Raw genomic sequence first — 21,685 nt, 5'->3', positions numbered from 1 at the left:
CACTAGATGGGGGAATAATACAACTTTCTGTAGTAAAGGTAATCAGATCTACACAAAGCAAATGCTGAAGGCATGACACAAGCTATTGTGGTACCTGCTAGTGACTTGGAGGACTCCAAGTTGTTGGACGTAGTCAGGGCCCTGAAAATATATGTTTCCAGGACGGCTGGAGTCAGAAAATCTGACTCGCTGTTTATCCTGTATGCACCCAACAAGCTGGGTGCTCCTGCTTCTAAGCAGACTATTGCTCGTTGGATTTGTAATACAATTCAGCTTGCACATTCTGTGGCAGGCCTGCCACAGCCAAAATCTGTAAAAGCCCATTCCACAAGGAAGGTGGGCTCATCTTGGGCGGCTGCCCGAGGGGTCTCGGCTTTACAACTTTGCCGAGCAGCTACTTGGTCAGGGGCAAACACGTTTGCTAAATTCTACAAATTTGATACCCTGGCTGAGGAGGACCTGGAGTTCTCTCATTCGGTGCTGCAGAGTTATCCGCACTTTCCCGCCCGTTTGGGAGCTTTGGTATAATCCCCATGGTCCTTACGGAGTTCCCAGCATCCACTAGGACTTCAGAGAAAATAAGAATTTACTTACCGATAATTCTATTACTCGTAGTCCGTAGTGGATGCTGGGCGCCCATCCCAAGTGCAGATTGTCTGCAATACTTGTACATAGTTATTGTTAACTAAATAGGGTTATTGTTGTTGTGAGCCATCTATCCAGAGGCTCCTCTGTTATCATACTGTTAACTGGGTTCAGATCACAAGTTGTACGGTGTGATTGGTGTGGCTGGTATGAGTCTTACCCGGGATTCATAAATCATTCCTTATTGTGTACGCTCGTCCGGGCACAGTATCCTAACTGAGGCTTGGAGGAGGGTCATAGGGGGAGGAGCCAGTGCACACCAGGTAGTCCTAAAGCTTTACTTTTGTGCCCAGTCTCCTGCGGAGCCGCTATTCCCCATGGTCCTTACGGAGTTCCCAGCATCCACTACGGACTACGAGAAATAGAATTATCGGTAAGTAAATTCTTATTTTTTTGCAAGCAGGTGTGGATGAAGGCCTGAAATTGGGTTTCATCAAAGTGCAGATTTTGGCTTTATCTATTTTCTTTCAAAAAGAATTGGTTGCTCTTCCTGAAGTTCAGACTTTCGTGAAGGGAGTGCTGTATATCCATCCTCCGTTTGTGCCACCCGTGGCACCGTGGGATCTTGACGTAGTGTTACAATGTCTTTTGTCTCACTGGATGGAACCTTTACGAAAGGTTGAGTTAAAATTTCTCACTTGGAAAGTGGTCATGCTTTTGGCCTTAGCGTCCGCCAGACGGGTGTCAGAATTGCAAGAGCCCATATTTGATTTTCCATGTGGATAGAGCGGAATTGAGGACTCGTCAACAATTTCTGCCGAAGGTGGTTTCTTCGTTTCACATAAACCAACCTATTGTGGTGCCTGTGGCTACGGATGCTGTGGCAGTGCCAAAATCTCTTGATGTCATGAGAGCTTTGAAAATTTATGTTGCCAGAACGGCTCTTGATAGGAAAACGGAGGCTCTGTTTGTCCTGTATGCTTCTAACAAGATTGGAAATCCTGCTTCCAAGCAGACTATTGCACGCTGGATTTGTAATACGATTCAGCACGCTCATTCTACGGCTGGGTTGCCATTGCCGAAGTCAGTAAAGGCCCATTCTGCCAGGAAGGTGGGTTCATCTTGGGCGGCTGCCCGAGGGGACTCGGCACTTCAGCTGTGCCGAGCAGCTACGTGGTCGGGTTCAAACACTTTTGCCAAGTTCTACAAGTTTGATACCCTGGCTGATGAGGACCTCATGTTTGCTCAATCGGTGCTGCAGAGTCGTCCGCACTCTCCCGCCCGGTCTGGAGCCTTTTGGGAGTCCCCAGCATCCTCTAAGACTTAAGAGAAAATAGGATTTTAATACCTACTGGTAAATCCTTTTCTCCTAGTTCGTAGAGGATGCTGGGCGCCCATCCCAGTGCGTACTGTTACTTGCAGTTGTATTGTTGGTTTTGGTTACACAAAGGTTGTGTATTGGTTATGTTCAGCTTGTTGCTGTTTTTCGTTCATACTGTTTTCTCTATCGTCCTAGTGGATGCTGGGGTTCCTGAAAGGACCATGGGGAATAGCGGCTCCGCAGGAGACAGGGCACAAAAAGTAAAGCTTTAGGATCAGGTGGTGTGCACTGGCTCCTCCCCCTATGACCCTCCTCCAAGCCTCAGTTAGATTTTTGTGCCCGGCCGAGAAGGGTGCAATCTAGGTGGCTCTCCTAAAGAGCTGCTTAGAAAAGTTTAGCTTAGGTTTTTTATTTTACAGTGAGTCCTGCTGGCAACAGGATCACTGCAACGAGGGACTTAGGGGAGAAGAAGTGAACTCACCTGCGTGCAGGATGGATTGGCTTCTTTGGCTACTGGACATTAGCTCCAGAGGGACGATCACAGGTACAGCCTGGATGGTCACCGGAGCCTCGCCGCCGGCCCCCTTGCAGATGCTGAAACGAGAAGAAGGTCCAGAATCGGCGGCAGAAGACTCCTCAGTCTTCTTAAGGTAGCGCACAGCACTGCAGCTGTGCGCCATTTCCTCTCAGCACACTTCACACGGCAGTCACTGAGGGTGCAGGGCGCTGGGAGGGGGGCGCCCTGGGAGGCAATGTAAACCTATTTTTTGGCAAAAAAATACCTCACATATAGCCTCCGGGGGCTATATGGAGATATTTAACCCCTGCCAGAATCCGTTGAAGAGCGGGAGACGAGCCCGCCGAAAAAGGGGCGGGGCCTATCTCAGCACACAGCGCCATTTTCCCTCACAGAAAGGCTGGAGGGAAGGCTCCCAGGCTCTCCCCTGCACTGCACTACAGAAACAGGGTTAAAACAGAGAGGGGGGGCACTAATTTGGCGTTAGAAATATATAAAAAGATGCTATAAGGGAAAACACTTATATAAGGTTGTCCCTATATAATTATAGCGTTTTTTGGTGTGTGCTGGCAAACTCTCCCTCTGTCTCTCCAAAGGGCTAGTGGGTCCTGTCCTCTATCAGAGCATTCCCTGTGTGTGTGCTGTGTGTCGGTACGTGTGTGTCGACATGTATGAGGACGATGTTGGTGAGGAGGCGGAGCAATTGCCTGTAATGGTGATGTCACTCTCTAGGGAGTCGACACCGGAATGGATGGCTTATTTAGGGAATTACGTGATAATGTCAACACGCTGCAAGGTCGGTTGACGGCATGAGACGGCCGACAAACAATTAGTACCGGTCCAGACGTCTCAAAAACACCGTCGGTGGTTTTAAAACGCCCGTTTACCTTAGTCGGTCGACACGGACACTGAATCCAGTGTCGACGGTGAATAAACAAACGTATTCCTTATTAGGGCCACACGTTAAGGGCAATGAAGGAGGTGTTACATATTTCTGATACTACAAGTACCACAAAAGAGGGTATTATGTGGGATGTGAAAAAACTACCGTAGTTTTTCCTGAATCAGATAAATTAAATGAAGTGTGTGATGATGCGTGGGTTCCCCCCGATAGAAAATTATTGGCGGTATACCCTTTCCCGCCAGAAGTTAGGGCGCGTTGGGAAACACCCCTTAGGGTGGATAAGGCGCTCACACGCTTATCAAAACAAGTGGCGGTACCGTCTATAGATAGGGCCGTCCTCAAGGAGCCAGCTGACAGGAGGCTGGAAAATATCATATAAAAGTATATACACACATACTGGTGTTATACTGCGACCAGCGATCGCCTCAGCCTGGATGTGCAGAGCTGGGGTGGCTTGGTCGGATTCCCTGACTAAAAATATTGATACCCTTGACAGGGACAGTATTTTATTGACTATAGAGCATTTAAAGGATGCATTTCTATATATGCGAGATGCACAGAGGGATATTTGCACTCTGGCATCAAGAGTAAGTGCGATGTCCATATCTGCCAGAAGATGTTTATGGACACGACAGTGGTCAGGTGATGCAGATTCCAAACGGCACATGGAAGTATTGCCGTATAAAGGAAGAGGAGTTATTTGGGGTCGGTCCATCGGACCTGGTGGCCACGGCAACTGCTGGAAAATCCACCGTTTTTGCCCTAAGTCACATCTCTGCAGAAAAAGACACCGTCTTTTCAGCCTCAGTCCTTTCGTCCCTATAAGAGTCATATTTGCCCAGGGATAGAGGAAAGGGAAGAAGACTGCAGCAGGCAGCCCATTCCCAGGAACAGAAGCCTTCCACCGCTTCTGCCAAGCTCTCAGCATGACGCTGGGACCGTACAGGACCCCTGGATCCTACAAGTAGTATCCCAGGGGTACAGATTGGAATGTCGAAACGTTTCCCCCTCGCAGGCTCCTGAAGTCTGCTTTACCATGGTCTCCCTCCAACAAGGAGGCAGTATGGGAAAAAATTCACAAGCTGTATTCCCAGCAGGTGATAATCAAATTACCCCTCCTACAACAAGGAAAGGGGTATTATTCCACACTATATTGTGGTACTGAAGCCAGAAGGCTAGGTGAGACCTATTCTAAATCTAAAAAATTTGAACACTTACAAAGGTTCAAATCAAGATGGAGTCACTCAGAGCAGTGATAACGAACCAGGAAGAAGGGGACTATATAGTGTCCCGGGACATCAGGGATGCTTACCTCCATGTCCCAAATTTGCCCTTCTCACTAAGGGTACCTCAGGTTCGTGGTATAGAACTGTCACTATCAGTTTCAGACGCTGCCGTTTGGATTGTCCACGGCACCCCGGGTCTTTACCAAGGTAATGGCCGAAATGATGATTCTTCTTCGAAGAAAAGGCGTCTTAATTACCCCTTACTTGGACGATCTCCTGATAAGGGCAAAGTCCAGGGAACAGTTGGAGGTCGGAGTAGCACTATCTCGGATACTGCTACAACAGCACGGGTGGATTCTAAATATTCCAAAATCGCAGCTGATCCTGACGACACGTCTGCTGTGCCTAGGGATGATTCTGGACACAGTCCAGAAAAAGGTGTTTCTCCCGGAAGAGAAAGCCAGGGAGTTATCCGAGCTAGTCAAGAACCTCCTAAAACCAGGAAAAGTGTCAGTGCATCATTGCACAAGGGTCCTGGTAAAAATGGTGGCTTCCTACGAAGCAATTCCATTCGGCAGATTTCACGCAAGAACTTTTCAGTGGGATCTGCTGGACAAATGGTCCGGATCGCATCTTCAGATGCATCAGCGGATAACCCTATATCCAAGGACAAGGGTGTCTCTCCTGTGGTGGTTACAGAGTGCTCATCTTCTAGAGGGCCGCAGATTCGGCATTCAGGATTGGATGCTGGTGACCACGGAGGCCAGCCCGAGAGGCTGGGGAGCAGTCACACAAGGAAAAAATTTCCAGGGAGTGTGATCAAGTCTGGAGACTTTTCTCCACATAAATATACTGGAGCTAAGGGTAAATTTATAATGCTCTAAGCTTAGCAAGACCTCTGCTTCAAGGTCAGCCGGTATTGATCCAGTGGGAAAAACATCACGGCAGTCGCCCACGTAAACAGACAGGGCGGCACAAGAAGCAGGAGGGCAATGGCAAAAACTGCAAGGACTTTTCGCTGGGCGGAAAATCATGTGATAGCACTGTCAGCAGTGTTTCATTCCGGGAGTGGAAACTGGGAAGCAGACTTCCTCAGCAGGCACGACCTCCACCCGGGAGAGTGGAAACTTCATCGGGAAGTTTTTCCACATGATTGTGAACCGTTTGGAAATACCAAAGGTGGACATGATGGCGTCCCGTCTGAACAAAAAAAAACGGGACAGGTATTGCGCCAGGTCAAGAGACCCTCAGGCAATAGCTGTGGACGTTCTGGTAACACCGTGGGTGTACCAGTCGGTGTATGTGTTCCCTCCTCTGCTTCTCATACCTAAGGTACTGAGAATTATAAGACGTAGAGGAGTAAGAACTATACTCATGGCTCCGGATTGGCCAAGAAGGACTTGGTACCCGGAACTTCAAGAGATGCTCACAGAGGACTTATGGCCTCTGCCGCTAAGAAGGGACTTGCTTCAGCAAGTACCATGTCTGTTCCAAGACTTACCGCAGCTGCGTTTGACGGCATGGCGGTGGAATGCCGGATCCTAAGGGAAAAAGGCATTCCGGAAGAGGTCATTCCTACCCTGGTCAAAGCCAGGAAGGAGGTGACCGCACAACATTATCACCACATGTGGCGAAAATATGTTGCGTGGTGTGAGGCCAGGAAGGCCCCACGAGGAAATTTCAACTCGGTCGATTCCTGCATTTCCTGCAAACAGGAGTGTCTATGGGCCTCAAATTGGGGCCCATTAAGGTTCAAATTTCGGCCCTGTCGATTTTCTTCCAGAAAGAATTGGCTTCAGTTCCTGAAGTCCAGAAGTTTGTCAAGGGAGTATTGCATATACAACCCCCTTTTGTGCCTCCAGTGGCACTGTGGGATCTCAACGTAGTTCTGGGATTCCTCAAATCACATTGGTTTAAAACCAGTCAAATCTGTGGATTTGAAGCATCTCACATGAAAAGTGACCATGCTCTTGGCCCTGGCCTGGGCCAGGCGAGTGTCAAATTGGTGGTTTTTTTCTCAAAAAAGCCCATATCTGTTTGTCCATTCGGACAGGGCAGAGCTGCGGACTCGTCCCCAGTTCTCTCCCTAAGGTGGTGTCAGTGTTTCACCTGAACCAGCTTATTGTGGTGCCTTGCGCCTACTAGGGACTTGGAGGACTCCAAGTTGCTGGATGTTGTCAGGGCCCTGAAAGTATAGGTTCCAGGACGGTTGGAGTCAGGAAAACTGACTTGCTGTTATCCTGTATGCACCCAACAAACTGGGTGCTCTTGCTTCTAAGCAGACTATTGCTAGTTGGATGTGTAATACAATTCAGCTTGCACATTCTGTGGCAGGCCTGCCACAGCCAAAATATGTAAATGCCCATTCCACAAGGAAGGTGGGCTCATCTTGGGCGGCTGCCCGAGGGGTCTCGGCTTTACAACTTTGCCGAGCGGCTATTTAGTCAGGGGCAAACACGTTTGTAAAATCCTACAAATTTGATACCCTGGCTAAGGAGGACCTGGAGTTCTCTCATTCGGTGCTGCAGAGTCATCCGCACTCTCCCGCCCGTTTGGGAGCTTTGGTATAATCCCCATGGTCCTTTCAGGAACCCCAGCATCCACTAGGACGATAGAGAAAATAAGAATTTACTTACCGATAATTCTATTTCTCGGAGTCCGTAGTGGATGCTGGGCGCCCATCCCAAGTGCGGATTATCTGCATTACTTGTACATAGTTACAAAAATCGGGTTATTATTTGTTGTGAGCCATCTTTTCAGAGGCTCCGCTGTTATCATACTGTTAACTGGGTTCAGATCACAGGTTGTACTGTGTGATTGGTGTGGCTGGTATGAGTCTTACCCGGGATTCAAGATCCTTCCTTATTGTGTACGCTCGTCCGGGCACAGTATCCTAACTGAGGCTTGGAGGAGGGTCATAGGGGGAGGAGCCAGTGCACACCACCTGATCCTAAAGCTTTACTTTTTGTGCCCTGTCTCCTGCGGAGCCGCTATTCCCCATGGTCCTTTCAGGAACCCCAGCATCCACTACGGACTCCGAGAAATAGAATTATCGGTAAGTAAATTCTTATTTTCTGGTATTCCTGCTAATCCAGTTGTACGGTGTGTTTGTGGTGTGGGCTGGTATGTTCTTGCCCTTAGTTTAACAAAAATCCTTTTCCTCGAAATGTCCGTCTCCCTGGGCACAGTTCCTATAACTGAGGTCTGGAGGAGGGGCATAGAGGGAGGAGCCAGTTCAAACCCAGTAAAAGTCTTCTAGTGTGCCCATGTCTCCTGCGGATCCCGTCTATACCCCATGGTCCTTTTGGAGTCCCCAGCATCCTCTACGGACTAGGAGAAAAGGATTTACGGGTAGGTATTAAAATCCTATTTTCGATGACTGCCTGGCTTACTTTCCCATGAGGTCTGGCTCGCTAGTGCGGATATTGGTACGATATATGCAGAGGCGTCACTGACCTCCTTTTGTACCTGGTCGCTGCAAAGGGCGTGGCTTCACGGAAGGGGGCGTGGCTAAGCGCGCCGACCTGCATTTCCGTCACTCGGGGGTCTGGGAGCTGTGGCCTGCCCCCGAAGACTGGCGTGTCTGCAGTGCCAGCTCCAGCATGGTGATAGGAGCCGGGTTGCTGCTCGTAATGTTACAATGCGGCACCCAGCTCCTTTCACTGATCAGGAGCCGGCACTTTGGTGTCACCACTCGGCGGATGACACCTGGGTGTGGGCCGCACCCACCCTGTGACACCACTGGATATATGTATCCCAGTTGTCTGGGTGGGTCACTATATCGGATGTCTCTCGGTCATCCTGCATCTTCGGTTACATGCCATTCTTTTGTTCCGGAGTTCTTTTTGGTTGTGGCCCGGAGTCTCGGTTTGACTACGGTTTTCCGGAATTCTCAGCGCTCTCCCGCCCGTTTGGGAAGCTCTGGGACGTCCCCGTGGTACAGAACTCCAGCGTCCCCTATGGATCATGGAGAAAACAGGATTTTGGTACTTACCGATAAATCCCTTTCTCTAAGTCCATAGGGGACGCTGGACGCCCACCCTGCGCTACTCTTTTCCGGAGGTGTGGTTATATACCGGATACAAGGTATTCCTAGCCTTACCATCCTTTTCTTTTTCTCTTTTTTTGTTTGGTTATTCTGCAACCGTACATAACTCTATATGTACGGTGTCTGCCTTCACTGTCACTGGTCATAGCAATCATACCCATGAATGGAACCTAAGACGTGTGTTACGATATCTCACTATCCAGTGTATATATCTGTATATTTGGCATTCCTATGTAATTAGATGTTATATTAGACTCTGTTGGTCGTGTTGCGTCTCTCCTCGGGCACAGTTTCTAGACTGGTCTGTGGAGGGGTATAGAGGGGGAGGAGACAGTCACACGCATTGAAAAATGTAAAGTGCCGGCTCACCTGATCACCCCATCTATACCCCATGGTACAGAATGCCAGCATCCCCCATGGACTCGGAGAAAGGGATTTATCGGTAAGTACCAAAATCCTGTTTTTTGCACGTTACAGTAGTACCTGGTACTGCATCAAGTAGCAGCTTATTGTGAAGGAACCACATGTAATGGAAGGAAGGGGCCGTCCGGGACGGTTCTGGTGACACCATGGGGAAAGGTGGGCAAGCCGCTGTAGTGCCAATACTGCAATGAACCATAAGTTGTAGTAGCTGTGGATTTATGTCATGATGGAGGCATCGGATAGATATTACAGAGCCACATGGTATATAGAAGGTTATTGAATCGGCTATTTATCACTCCCATTCAGGACCCCTGCGTGCGACTCCAGATACCGCTGGTGATGGGTCACAATTCTCTCCCCTATTTTCCTCCGGCCTCTCCTTTAGGGCTTGAGTTCATCCTCTTGATGGGTGAACGCACAGGTGACCCTTCCATTGACCTTCCCACTTGTCCCACCCTTCCTTGCATTGGTGTCCCTCTCTATGTGACTCTTTACACCTTGAGTACTGGGTGATCGTACGTTTTATGATTCTTGTATTGTGTTCTAGTATCTTTAAATAAGAAATATATAAAATGCACATCTGCCACGGCTACTGAGTCTCATGCCCTAATTAGACATAAATGAGACTCCAATTACTTATTTATAAATACCGTATAAAGATAATTATAGCAATAAATATGTAATAACAGGCTGCCTTCTATACTCACGTCCGTTTTCCTACTGCCCGCTGTATAATGTCCTATAAACAATCTGCAATTGCCCTGTGTATCTTCATTTTACCAGCTATTAAGGGACCATTCTAGCAGAAGCGGGCAATGCCGGTCCTCAAGTGCCACCAACAGGCCATGTTTTGTGGATTTCTTTAACCATGCACAGGTGAGTTAATCTAATTATCCCACAGACTGAAATCCTCAAAACGTGACCTGTTGGAGGTCAAAGTTCAGCCCTACTGCCTTACCGTAGGTGGCACTATATCATCCTGCAGTTTTCTTATTTCCAGTATAAATGTGATCTGTCTTATCTTCATAAACGATCCGGCTAAATCTGTGCTGGATCTTCCATAAAGTTCTCATTGGTTTGGTGGAAAAGAGTAACAACCAGCGTTCGTTGTGCGTATATAACACTTTATTAAATTATACAAGATTTCATAGTAAACATTGTACAGGGCATTTCCTGTAGTCCTAGACAGCGGAGAAGCAGACTGGTACCAGCTTAGAAGGGAGGGGAACGGGGTGGCCGACAAGCTGGAGGAATACTGCATCCACGGACTCCCTGGCCGGCGAACTCCTGCTAGGTACGGAAACACGGAGAGCGTGAGAAGATTGTACATACAAGGAATGTCACAAACATTTTCATGCTTAAAGGGACTCATTATACCAAAACATTTCTTATCTGTGTATTCTTACTGAATGAAACATACGGTACAAGCATCCCAAAGACGTTTTGTTCATACGTTACTAGGCCTAATTCAGACCTGATCGCAATTGTGCAAAATCGTACAGCGGATGATTATGAAATGACTGCGCATGCGTACGGATCGTAATTTGGAGGCGAGAAGCCGAACTGCGAAAAAATCCTGCGTCTTTTTTTTTTATCGCTAGGCGAACACAGGTTGACTTACAGGATGCGGGCATTTGTGGGTGGTAACTGTCCGTTTTCTGTGAGTGTCCGGAAAAACGCAGCCACGCGTTTTCAGGGCGGGTGTGTGACGTCGGGTTCGGCCCCGATCAGCCTGTTCTCATTGCACTGTAGGACTAAGTCCTGGGCTGCGCACAGACTGGAAAAATCATTAGATGGTGAGTGAGTTGCGAACGGATTTGTAGCTGACCGGCGTTTGCAAAGCTTTTCGCACGGCGTACGCAGACACGGCGGTTATTCACTCTGACTGGGTGGCAACTATCTGATCGAAGACCTCTGCAAATTCGCAGAGGTGCGATCAGGTCTGTATTAGGCCCACTGTCCCACATTGCAGACTGCTAAATAAACTCAAAAGCTTGGGATTGGATGCTAAGATGGTTGAATGGATAAGATCTTCGTTCCAGGATAGAAAACAGAGAGTTGTAGTAAATGGAGTGCATTCACAGGAGGGAAATGTTACCAGTGGAGTACCCCAGGGATCTGTACTTGGACAAGTGCTTTTTAATGTCTTTATTGGAGACTTTGCAAATGGTATTGAAGGGAAAGTATGCCTTATTGCAGATGACACAAAGGTATGCAACAGGGTAGACACACCAGGAGAGGTAAAACAAATGATTGATGATCTAGGTCACAGGTTCTCAAACTCGGTCCTCAGGACCCCACACAGTGCATGTTTTGCAGGTCTCCTCACAAAATCACAAGTGAAATAATTAGCTCCAGCTGTGGACCTTTTAAAATCTGTCAGTGAGTAATTAATACACCTGCGCACTTGCTGGGTTACCTGCAAAACATGCACTGTGTGGGGTCCTGAGGACCGAGTTTGAAAACCACTGATCTAGGTCATAGGTTATCAAACTTGGTCCTCAGGACCCCACACAGTGCATGTTTTGCAGATAACCCAGCAGGTGCACAGGTGTATTAATTACTCACTGACACATTTTAAAAGGTCCACAGGCGGAGCTAATTATTTCACTTGTGATTCTGTGAGGAGACCTGGAAAACATGCACTGTGGGGGGTCCTGAGGACCGAGTTTGAGAACCTGTGATCTAGGTAGACTAGGGGAATGGGCAGGAGTGCGGTAATTAAAGTTTACTGTTCAAATATCATACACTTGGATCGCTAACTATAGTACTAATGGCACTATACTGGAAACTAATGAGGAGGAAAGGGATCTAGGAGTCTCTATTTCAGGTGACTTGAAGGCAGGTAAGCAATGTAACAAAGCAATAAGGAAGGCTAGTCAGATGCTAGGCTGCATTGGGAGAGGAATCAGCAGCAGAAAGAAAAGTAATAATGTCACTGTATAGGTACGGCCTCATCTAGAATACTGTGTTCAATTCCAGAGGCCAAATCTTCAGAAGGATATTAATACGTTAGGCCAGTGGTTTCCAAACTTTTTTGAATCGCAGCGCTCTAAAATATCAGAATTTCTCTTACGTCCTAGAGGATGCTGGGGTCCACAATAGTACCATGGGGTATAGACGGGTCCACCAGGAGCCATTGGCACTTTAAGAGTTTGAGAGTGTGGGCTGGCTCCTCCCTCTATGCCCCTCCCACCAGACTCGGTTTAGAAAATGTGCCCAGAGGAGCCGGTCACAGCTGGGGGAGCTCTACAGAGCTTTTTTAGTTAGTTATTTTTAGAGTTTATTTTTTTACAGCCGGCTGTTGGCAACAGCCTGCCTGCAACGAGGGGCTAAGGGGGGGAGCAGTGTCCGCCCTGCGGGGTCTGAGCCGCTGACTGGACACTGACCTCCAGAGGGGTTGGATCGCTCTCCGCCACAAGAGACCGCTCGCCCCAGCAGCATGCCGCCAACCCCTTACAGAGCTGAAGAAGTGCTGAGTGAGTCACTGACCCCCCTAGCAAGCGGGGGGCCGGTGTGAAGATGGCGGCAACAGGGAGGGAGAGCAGTATTAACTGTGCTCCTCTGAAGGTTCAGAGGCACATGGTGTGGCACTGTGAGGGGCGCCCTGAGCCAGCGCTTACCCCCCACACTGGTCCACAAGTCTGTCAGGGTCCGCGGATCTCAACCAGCAAGTTTTACCTCAGGCCAGTATAATCTATGAAGAGCAGGAAGACAGCAACATTAAGAGGGCGGAGCTTCTCAGAGTGGACCCAGCAGCATTCCAGCGCCATTTTCCTGCCTGCACAGCGCTGAGAGGAAGAACAGGTCCCTCCACAGCAGCTCCAACTGTCAGTACACGGTACCAGGGGGCTGTAGAAGGGGGAGGCTGTAAAATGACTGTGTCTCCTATTAAGGTGCACAGTCAGCGCTGACAAGGGGTCTCCCTTTGCTAATAGCGCTGTGTGTGGGTTGGCTCCAATCTCTGTGTCTCTCTTGCCGTTCTTGGGGGGGAAACTCTGTCTGCCCCAGCTGTGTGTGTGGAGTGTTTGATGGTCTCCTTTAGCTATGTCCAGGGACACTGTGTCATATGCTGCAGAGGATTTATCCTCCCAGGATGATCCCATTCCATGTAATCAGGATAGCACTGGTTTAGCACAGATACCAGCAAGGGAACCAGAGTGGTTTTCCTCTATCAAATCTTGGATTTCTGACAGGGTTGCAAGTAATTAATCTGCAACCCAGGTATTACAGAGTTCTATGGCTGTATGGCCTGGTTCTGGTACCTCAGGACGCTCCGCTATATACCCCCACAAACGTGCGCTTATGCATGTCACACAAGACGACACGGATACCGATTCTGACACTACAGATGGTGATGTGGATGTGTTGCGTGGGTCCGCATCTCTTGCAAAGGGGGTGTAATTGTTGATAGAGGCTATCAGGGATGTGTTAAATGTTAATGATACCACACCTGAGCAGGTTGAGGGGGCTTTTTTCACTGAAAATAAAAAAGCCTCGCTAACCTTCCCTGCGTCAAAGGAATTGAATGCTATATTTGAAAAAGCATGGGTAAACCCTGAGAAAAAAATTACAGATCCCTAAAAGGGTACAGGTGGCGTTTCCTTTCCCTGAGGAGGATAGGACAAAATGGGAAAATCCGCCAATTGTTGACGCCTCTGTGTCCAGACTCTCAAAGAAGGTGGTTTTACCTGTTCCAGGATCTACCGCCTTAAAGGAGTCGGCTGATAGGAAAATTGATAACACGCTTAAATCAATGTATACTGCTTCAGGGGCCATATTACGTCCCACTATTGCTACTGCATGGATTGCAAAGGCAATAGTAAAGTGGTCGGCTACCTTACTTGAGGATTTGGATACGATGGATAGGGATGACGTTGCATTATATTTACACAACATACATGATTCTGCAAGTTTTATGGTAGAATCCATGAAAGGCCGCAGGAATATCTTCCATGTCTGTTTCAGCTCGTTGGGGACTGTGGCTGCACCAGTGGTCGGCCGACGCGGAATCCAGAAGAAGTTTGGAGTCCCTACCCTATACAGGTCAGGCTCTCTTTGGGGAAGCTCTAGATGCGTGGATATCCACTGCTACAGGGGGTAAGTCTCCATTTCTTCCCTCTTCATCTGCAACGCAGTCCTTTCGGCCTAACAAGCCTAGGAAGGCCAGAACTTCTGATACCTTCTTTAGGGGAGATCGGGTTAAGTCTAAGAAACATGCCGCTGCAGGTTCCCAGGAACAAAAGCCTGCTTCGGGTACACCAAAGTCCTCCGCATGACGGTGGACTGCACGCCCCGGTGGTGGGGCCAGTGGGAGCGAGACTCAGACACTTCAGCCATGTCTGGGTATCGTCCGGCCTGGACCCCTGGGTGGTAGATGTTGTGTCTCAGAGATACAGGCTGGAATTTCAAAGTCTCTCCCCTCATCGCTTTTTCAAGTCAGGCTTGCCAACCCTGTTGGAGGACAGCACTGTACTACAAGACGCTGTCCAAAAGCTTGTAAAGGCACAGGTCATTGTGCCAGTACCACCTCACATGCTGAAAAATGGTTACTATTCGAACTTTTTCGTGGTACCGAAACCGAATGGTTCGGTCAGGCCCATTCTGAACCTAAAATCATTGAACCCCTTTCTAAAGGAGTCGAGTTCAAGATGGAGTCTCTCAGGGTGGTGATATCAGGTCTGGAAGAAGGGGAATTCCTGGTATCCCTGGATATCAAGGATGCGTACCTCCACATTCTGATCTGGCTGCCGCATCAGGCTTATCTCCACTTCGCATTGCTGGACTGTCATTTCCAGTTCCAGGCACTGCCATTCGGCCTCTCCACAGCACCGAGGGTGTTTACCAAGGTGATGGCGGAAATGATGATTCTCCTCCGCAAGCAGGGTGTGAACATCATTCCATATCTGGATGACCTGCTGATAAAGGCATCGTCCAAGGAGAGGCTGCGGCAGTCCATTGTTCTCACAATGCGACTGCTCCAGAGTCATGGTTGGATTCTGAACCTTCCAAAGTCACATTTGGAACCAACCCAGAGGTTGTCATTTCTGGGAATGATCCTGGATACGGAAGTCCAGAGGGTGTTTCTTCCGCAGGAAAAGGCGTTTGTGATACAAGCCATGGTCCGGGATGTCCTGAAGCCACCCCGGGTGTCGGTTCATCAATGCATTCGCCTATTGGGAAAGATGGTGGCCTCTTACGAGGCTCTACGGTACGGGAGGTTCCACGCTCGGACCTTCCAACTGGATCTCCTGGACAAGTGGTCGGGATCTCACCTCCACATGCACCAGAGAATTCGTCTGTCGCCAAAGGCCAGGATTTCACTCCTCTGGTGGCTCCAATTGCCTCACCTTCTGGAAGAATGCAGGTTCGGGATTCAGGGCTGGGTCCTTCTAACTACGGATGCGTGCCTTCGGGGCTGGGGAGCAGTCACTCAAGGAGTAACCTTCCAAGGACGGTGGTCAAGCCTGGAAGCTGGCCTGCCCATCAACATCCTGGAACTAAGAGCCGTCTACAACGGTCTTCTTCAGGCGGCCCCTCTTCTGAGAAATCGGGCCATTCAAGTGCAGTCGGACAACGTAACAACAGTGGCTTACATAAACCGATAAGGCGGAATGAAGAGCAGAGCGGCAATGTCAGAGGTGACAAGAATACTCCTCTGGACAGAAAAGCACGCGTTAGCGCTGTCAGCCATCTTCATTCTGGGAGTAGACAACTGGGAAGCAGACTTCCTCAGCAGACACGATCTCCACCCAGGAGAGTGGGGACTCCATCCGGAGCTGTTCAAGGAAATAACAGCTCTTTGGGGTTTACCCCAAATAGACATGATGACCTCTCGTCTCAACAAGAAGCTTCAATGTTATTGTTCCTGGTCGAGGGACCCATAGGCAGTGGACGCCCTGGTGTCTCCGTGGGTGTTCCAGTCAGTGTACGTGTTTCCACCACTCCCACTCATCCCAAGAATCCTAAAGCTCATAAGGAGAACAAGGGTTCAAGTGATCCTCATTGTCCCAGACTAGCCAAGAAGGGCTTGGTACGCGGACCTTCTGAATCTATTGTAAGAAGATCCGAGGCCTCTTCCTCTTCAGGAGGACCTGCTGCAGCAGGGGCCATTCGCCTATCAAGACTTACTGCAGCTACGTTTGACGGCATGGAAGTTGAGCGCCTGACTTTTGCTCGGAAGTGCATTCCGAAGAAGGTTATACCTTCACTCATACAGGCTAGGAGAGGGGTAACGTCTAAACATTACCACCGTATTTGGAAGAAATATGTCTCTTGGTGTGAGTCCAAGAAGTTTCTTACAGTGGAGTTTCAACTGTGACGTTTCCTCCTCTTCCTGCAAGCAGGAGCGGATATGGGCCTGAGTTTGGGTTCTGTGAAGGTCCAGATTTCAGACCTATCCATTTTCTTTCAGAAACAACTGGCTGCCCTCTGTTAGGTTCAGACCTTTTTGAAGGGAGTTCTGCATATCCAACCTCCCTTTGTACCGCCTATGGCGCCTTGGGACCTTAACGTGGTGTTGCAGTTCCTCCAGTCGGATTGGATATGAACCTCTACAGGAGGTAAAGGTCAAATTTATTACATGGAAGGCGGTAATTTTGTTGGCCTTGGATTCTTCTAGACGTGTGTCCGAGCTGGGGGCTTTATCCTGTAAAAGCCCTTACTTGATCTTCCACGAAGATAGAGCTGAGCTCCGAACTCTTCCGCAGTTTCTTCCGAAGGTTGTGTCGGCATTTCATATCAACCAAACTATTGTGGTGCCAGTGGATACTGACTCCTCAATTACATCAAAGTCCTTGGATGTTGTGAGGGCTCTGAAGATGTATGTGAAGAGAACTTCTTGTCACAGAAAGTCGGACTCTCTGTTTGCCCTCTATGATCCCAAGAAAATTGGGTGTCCTGCTTCTAGGCAGACCATTTCTCGCTGGATTAGGTTCACTATCCAGCATGCTTATTCTACGGCAGGGCTACCGTGTCCAAAATCTGTTAAGGCCCACTCTACTCGTAAGGTGGGGTCTTCCTGGGTGGCTGCCCAGGGTGTCTCGGCAGTGCAACTTTGCCGAGCTGCAACTTGGTCTGGGTCAAACACATTTGCAAAGTTTTACAAGTTCGATACTTTGACTAAATTTCAGATCATCAGATGCCAAACAGTTCTGCAGGAGCCTCAGCGTTCTCCCTCCCGTTCTGGGAGCTTTGGTACATCCCCATGGTACTAATGTGGACCCCAGCATCCTCTAGGATGTAAGAGAAAATAGGATTTTGGTTACCTACCGGTAAATCCCTTTCTCGTAGTCCGTAGAGGATGCTGGGCGCCGGCCAGCGCTTCGTTCTCCTGCAAATGTTATTTGGTTCCGTACAACTTCATTTTAGTACTGCACTGTTACTTGGTAAGTAATGTTTCAGCTGTTGCTGAGTAGTTCAAGATAGTTGACTTGACGTGCCTTGTTGTGTGAGCTGGTATGAATCTCACCACTATCTGTGTATAATCCTTCTCTTGAAGTATGTCGTCACAGTTTCTAGACTGAGTCTGGTAGGAGGGGCATAGAGGGAGAAGCCAGCCCACACTCTTAAAGTGCCAATGGCTCTTGGTGGACCCGTCTATACCCCATGGTACTAATGTGGACCCCAGCATCCTCTACGGACTACGAGAAAAGGATTTACCGGTATGTAACCAAAATCCAAATTTTTTTCACGGCACCCATAGGCCAAAAGATTCTTATTGCGAAATGTAGAATCCAATCCAAGGCACCCTTGCCAGTGCTCCGAGGCACCCCAGGATGCCACGGCACACTGTTTGAGAACTCTGCATTAGGGACTGTAAAAAGAAGGGCAACTAAAATGGTGCATGCCCTACACCCCAATACTTCCCTGGAAAGACCTAAAAGATTTTAGTATGTGTACAGACATGATAGAGACGTTCACACTGTATATATCAAGGGTTTTAACAAAGTCCAGGAGTGAAACTTTCTTCACAGGAAGAGAAGCAATAGGACACGAGGACATGCTCTGAGACTGGAGGGAGGCTCGGGGGAAATTTGAGGAAAAATTACTTCACAGACAGTGGACAGGTAGAATAGCCTCCCATCCGAGGTGGTAGAGGCTAAGACTGTAGAGCAATTTAAACATGAATGGGATAGACATAATGATATCCTTACAAAGAACTGAGGTTACCAAAAGGTTTAAAAAAAAGGCAGACTAAATGGGGCAAGTGGTTCTTATCTGCCTTCAGCATATATCTTACATGTCATGCTTTCAGTATGTCTGTAATTGACCTCTTATTTGTCTTCATAGTTATGTTATCAGCCCCATCTAGTGGTCAGCACAGAAATAGCTTATACCCCTTTTAGACCAACCAGTATAATATAACACGGGTTATTGCACATGAACGCAGATAACCCATGTTGCTGGCTGGTGTAAAAGGGTAGAGTTGGAATAATTCGGGTCGAGTGACCCGGTATTCCAACTCTGGTATCGTGATCTCCCAGCGCTGTCCACGCCACGTCACCAACCCGGCAACATGTCGGGTTAGTGAGTGGTGCAGGTAAGTGAGCTGACGCAAGTGATAGTCAGGTTCCCGGCTGCGACCCATGTAGGTAGGTGTAAAAGGGGTATTAATGGTGAACCTCACAGCCCACCATAGCAGAGGTGCTCAGTGTGTTCTGGGTAAAAGAAACAGAGCAGCCATTTTTACTCCCCTCATGGTACCATCCAGACAGCACACGTGCTCACCCACAGCATAGAATTTGGCGTTGTATGGGTACAAAGCGAATCGTTGCTGGGCGATGGATTTAACAAAGAATCCATTCGCAAAGCCGATCGCAAGGAGACTGACGGGAAGAGGGCGTTTAAGGGTGTCAACTGACCATTTTCAGGGAGTGTTTGGAAAAACGCAGGCGTGTCCAGGCGTTTGCAGGGCGGGTATCTGACGTCAGTTCCGGGACCAAAAAGACTGAAGTGATCGCAAGGACTGAGTGAGTCCAGAGCTACTCAGAAATGCAAAAAACGTTATCATCCCGCTCGGCTGCACACGCTTTCACATACTTGCAAAGCGAAAAAACACTCCCCCGTGGGCGGTGTCTATGCGTTTGCACGGCTGATAAAAGTAGCTAGCGAGCGATCAACTCTGAATGACCCCCATAGAGCTGACAGCTGTATCACTTTACACTGCTGCTGGTCCTCTATGTTTTCAGCATGTTTGCATACAATACCTTGTTAATGTTTATAAATATTGCATGCTTTAATATTTGCATACTCCATGTTATGTTTATGTTTGCATTGCATCATCATACCGCCCAACATTTCTCTTCTAGAGCAGAGAGTGACAGAGCTTTCCAACTGAGAGGTGAAGCAATGGGATCCGGAGAGAACACATATCGTCTCTCACCTGTGTGTTACTTTTTCTTCACGGAAGTCCGTGACTTCTGCTCCGCTGATGTCTTCTTGTTGACTTTCTCTTTTTTTGTGTTCAGGTTTTCATAGAGCTTCCCCTCTTCTTTAGGCCTGGAATATAAAATGGGCAGATATGAGTGCACAAATGCCAGGGGAAAGGGGTGTCCTGAGCATCACACAGGCCGGGGAAAGGGGTGTCCTGAGCATCAGACTGGAAGCTGCAGAAGACTTACTTTGAGGAACTCCGTGTCACCTTCATCTTAGATAGACTGGTGGACAGGTTTCCGTACTCTGACTCTAGTCCCTGTGTTTTCTGTAGGACAAAGAGAGGAGATAACGTTATTTACTGCAGTGGCCACTGTTGTAAACAGATTAAGGGGGAGAGCAATAATCTAACTGCCATGTTTCAAACACAGTCTGTAAAAATAAGAATTTACTTACCGATAATTCTATTTCTCGTAGTCCGTAGTGGATGCTGGGACTTCCTTAAGGACCATGGGGAATAGCGGCTCCGCAGGAGACTGGGCACAAAGTAAAAGCTTTAGGACTAGCTGGTGTGCACTGGCTCCTCCCCCTATGACCCTCCTCCAAGCCTCAGTTAGGATACTGTGCCCGGACGAGCGTACATAATAAGGAAGGATTTTGAATCCCGGGTAAGACTCATACCAGCCACACCAATCACACTGTACAACCTGTGATCTGAACCCAGTTAACAGCATGATAACAGAGGAGCCTCTAGAAAAGATGGCTCACAACAATAAACAACCCGATTTTTTTGTAACAATAACTATATACAAGTATTGCAGACAATCCGCACTTGGGATGGGTGCCCAGCATCCACTACGGACTACGAGAAATAGAATTATCGGTAAGTAAATTCTTATTTTCTCTGACGTCCTAGTGGATGCTGGGACTTCCTTAAGGACCATGGGGATTATACCAAAGCTCCCAAACGGGCGGGAGAGTGCGGATGACTCTGCAGCACCGAATGAGAGAACTCCAGGTCCTCCTCAGCCAGGGTATCGAATTTGTAAAATTTTGCAAACGTGTTTGCCCCTGACCAAGTAGCTGCTCGGCAAAGTTGTAAAGCCGAGACCCCTCGGGCAGCCGCCCAAGATGAGCCCACCTTTCTTGTGGAATGGGCTTTTACAGATTTTGGCTGTGGCAGGCCTGCCACAGAATGTGCAAGCTGAATTGTACTACAAATCCAACGAGCAATAGTCTGCTTAGAAGCAGGAGCACCCAGCTTGTTGGGTGCATACAGGATAAACAGCGAGTCAGATTTCCTGACTCCAGCCGTCCTGGAAACATATATTTTCAGGGCCCTGACTACGTCCAGTAACTTGGAGTCCTCCAAGTCTCTAGTAGCCGCAGGTACCACAATAGGCTGGTTCAGGTGAAATGCTGAAACCACCTTAGGGAGAAAATGAGGACGAGTCCTCAATTCTGCCCTGTCTGAATGAAAAATCAGGTAAGGGCTTCTATAGGATAAAGCCGCCAATTCTGATACACGCCTGGCTGAAGCCAGGGCTAACAGCATTACCACTTTCCATGTGAGATATTTAAAGTCCACAGTGGTGAGTGGCTCAAACCAATGTGATTTTAGGAACCCCAAAACTACATTGAGATCCCAAGGTGCCACTGGAGGCACAAAAGGAGGCTGTATATGCAGTACCCCCTTGACAAACGTCTGGACTTCAGGTACCGAAGCCAGTTCTTTCTGGAAGAAGATCGACAGGGCCGAAATCTGAACCTTAATGGATCCCAATTTTAGGCCCATAGACAGTCCTGCTTGCAGGAAATGTAGGAACCGACCCAGTTGAAATTCCTCCGTAGGGGCCTTCTTGGCCTCACACCACGCAACATACCTCCGCCAAATGCGGTGATAATATTTTGCAGTTACATCCTTCCTGGCTTTTATCAGGGTAGGGATGACTTCATCTGGAATGCCTTTTTCCTTCAGGATCCGGCGTTCAACCGCCATGCCGTCAAACGCAGCCTCGGTAAGTCTTGGAACAGACAAGGTCCCTGCTGAAGCAGGTCCTTTCTTAGAGGTAGAGGCCACGGTTCCTCCGTGAGCATCTCTTGCAGTTCCGGGTACCAAGTTCTTCTTGGCCAATCCGGAGCCACGAGTATAGTTCTTACTCCTCTCCTTCTTATGGTTCTCAGTACTTTGGGTATGAGAGGCAGAGGAGGAAACACATACACCGACTGGTACACCCACGGTGTTACCAGAGCGTCCACCGCTATTGCCTGAGGGTCCCTTGACCTG

General features: G+C 48.5%; 1 protein-coding gene across 2 annotated transcripts in view; it reads right to left on the bottom strand.

Annotated features, from left to right (window-relative positions):
* Window positions 1–10,127: 10,127 nt before the first annotated feature.
* PTPN6 (protein tyrosine phosphatase non-receptor type 6) overlaps window positions 10,128–21,685 on the bottom strand; it is a 180,112-nt gene continuing 168,554 nt past the window's right edge. The window contains exons 14-16 of one of the 2 annotated variants that reach the window (XM_063962488.1): window positions 19,647–19,726; window positions 19,409–19,524; window positions 10,128–10,314 (exon numbers count right to left, since the gene is read on the bottom strand). In XM_063962488.1, the coding sequence (XP_063818558.1) occupies window positions 19,416–19,524; window positions 19,647–19,726 (189 nt within the window). In that variant the 3' untranslated portion in view covers window positions 10,128–10,314; window positions 19,409–19,415. The remainder of the gene's footprint in view (window positions 10,315–19,408; window positions 19,525–19,646; window positions 19,727–21,685) is intronic. The other variant, XM_063962487.1, reaches the window with a different exon arrangement.

The sequence above is a fragment of the Pseudophryne corroboree genome, chromosome 3, assembly GCF_028390025.1.
Source record: "Pseudophryne corroboree isolate aPseCor3 chromosome 3, aPseCor3.hap2, whole genome shotgun sequence".
NCBI classification, from domain to species: domain Eukaryota; kingdom Metazoa; phylum Chordata; class Amphibia; order Anura; family Myobatrachidae; genus Pseudophryne; species Pseudophryne corroboree.
The sequence above is the reverse complement of the archived record's forward strand: the minus strand, read 5'-3'. Positions and strand labels throughout refer to the sequence as shown.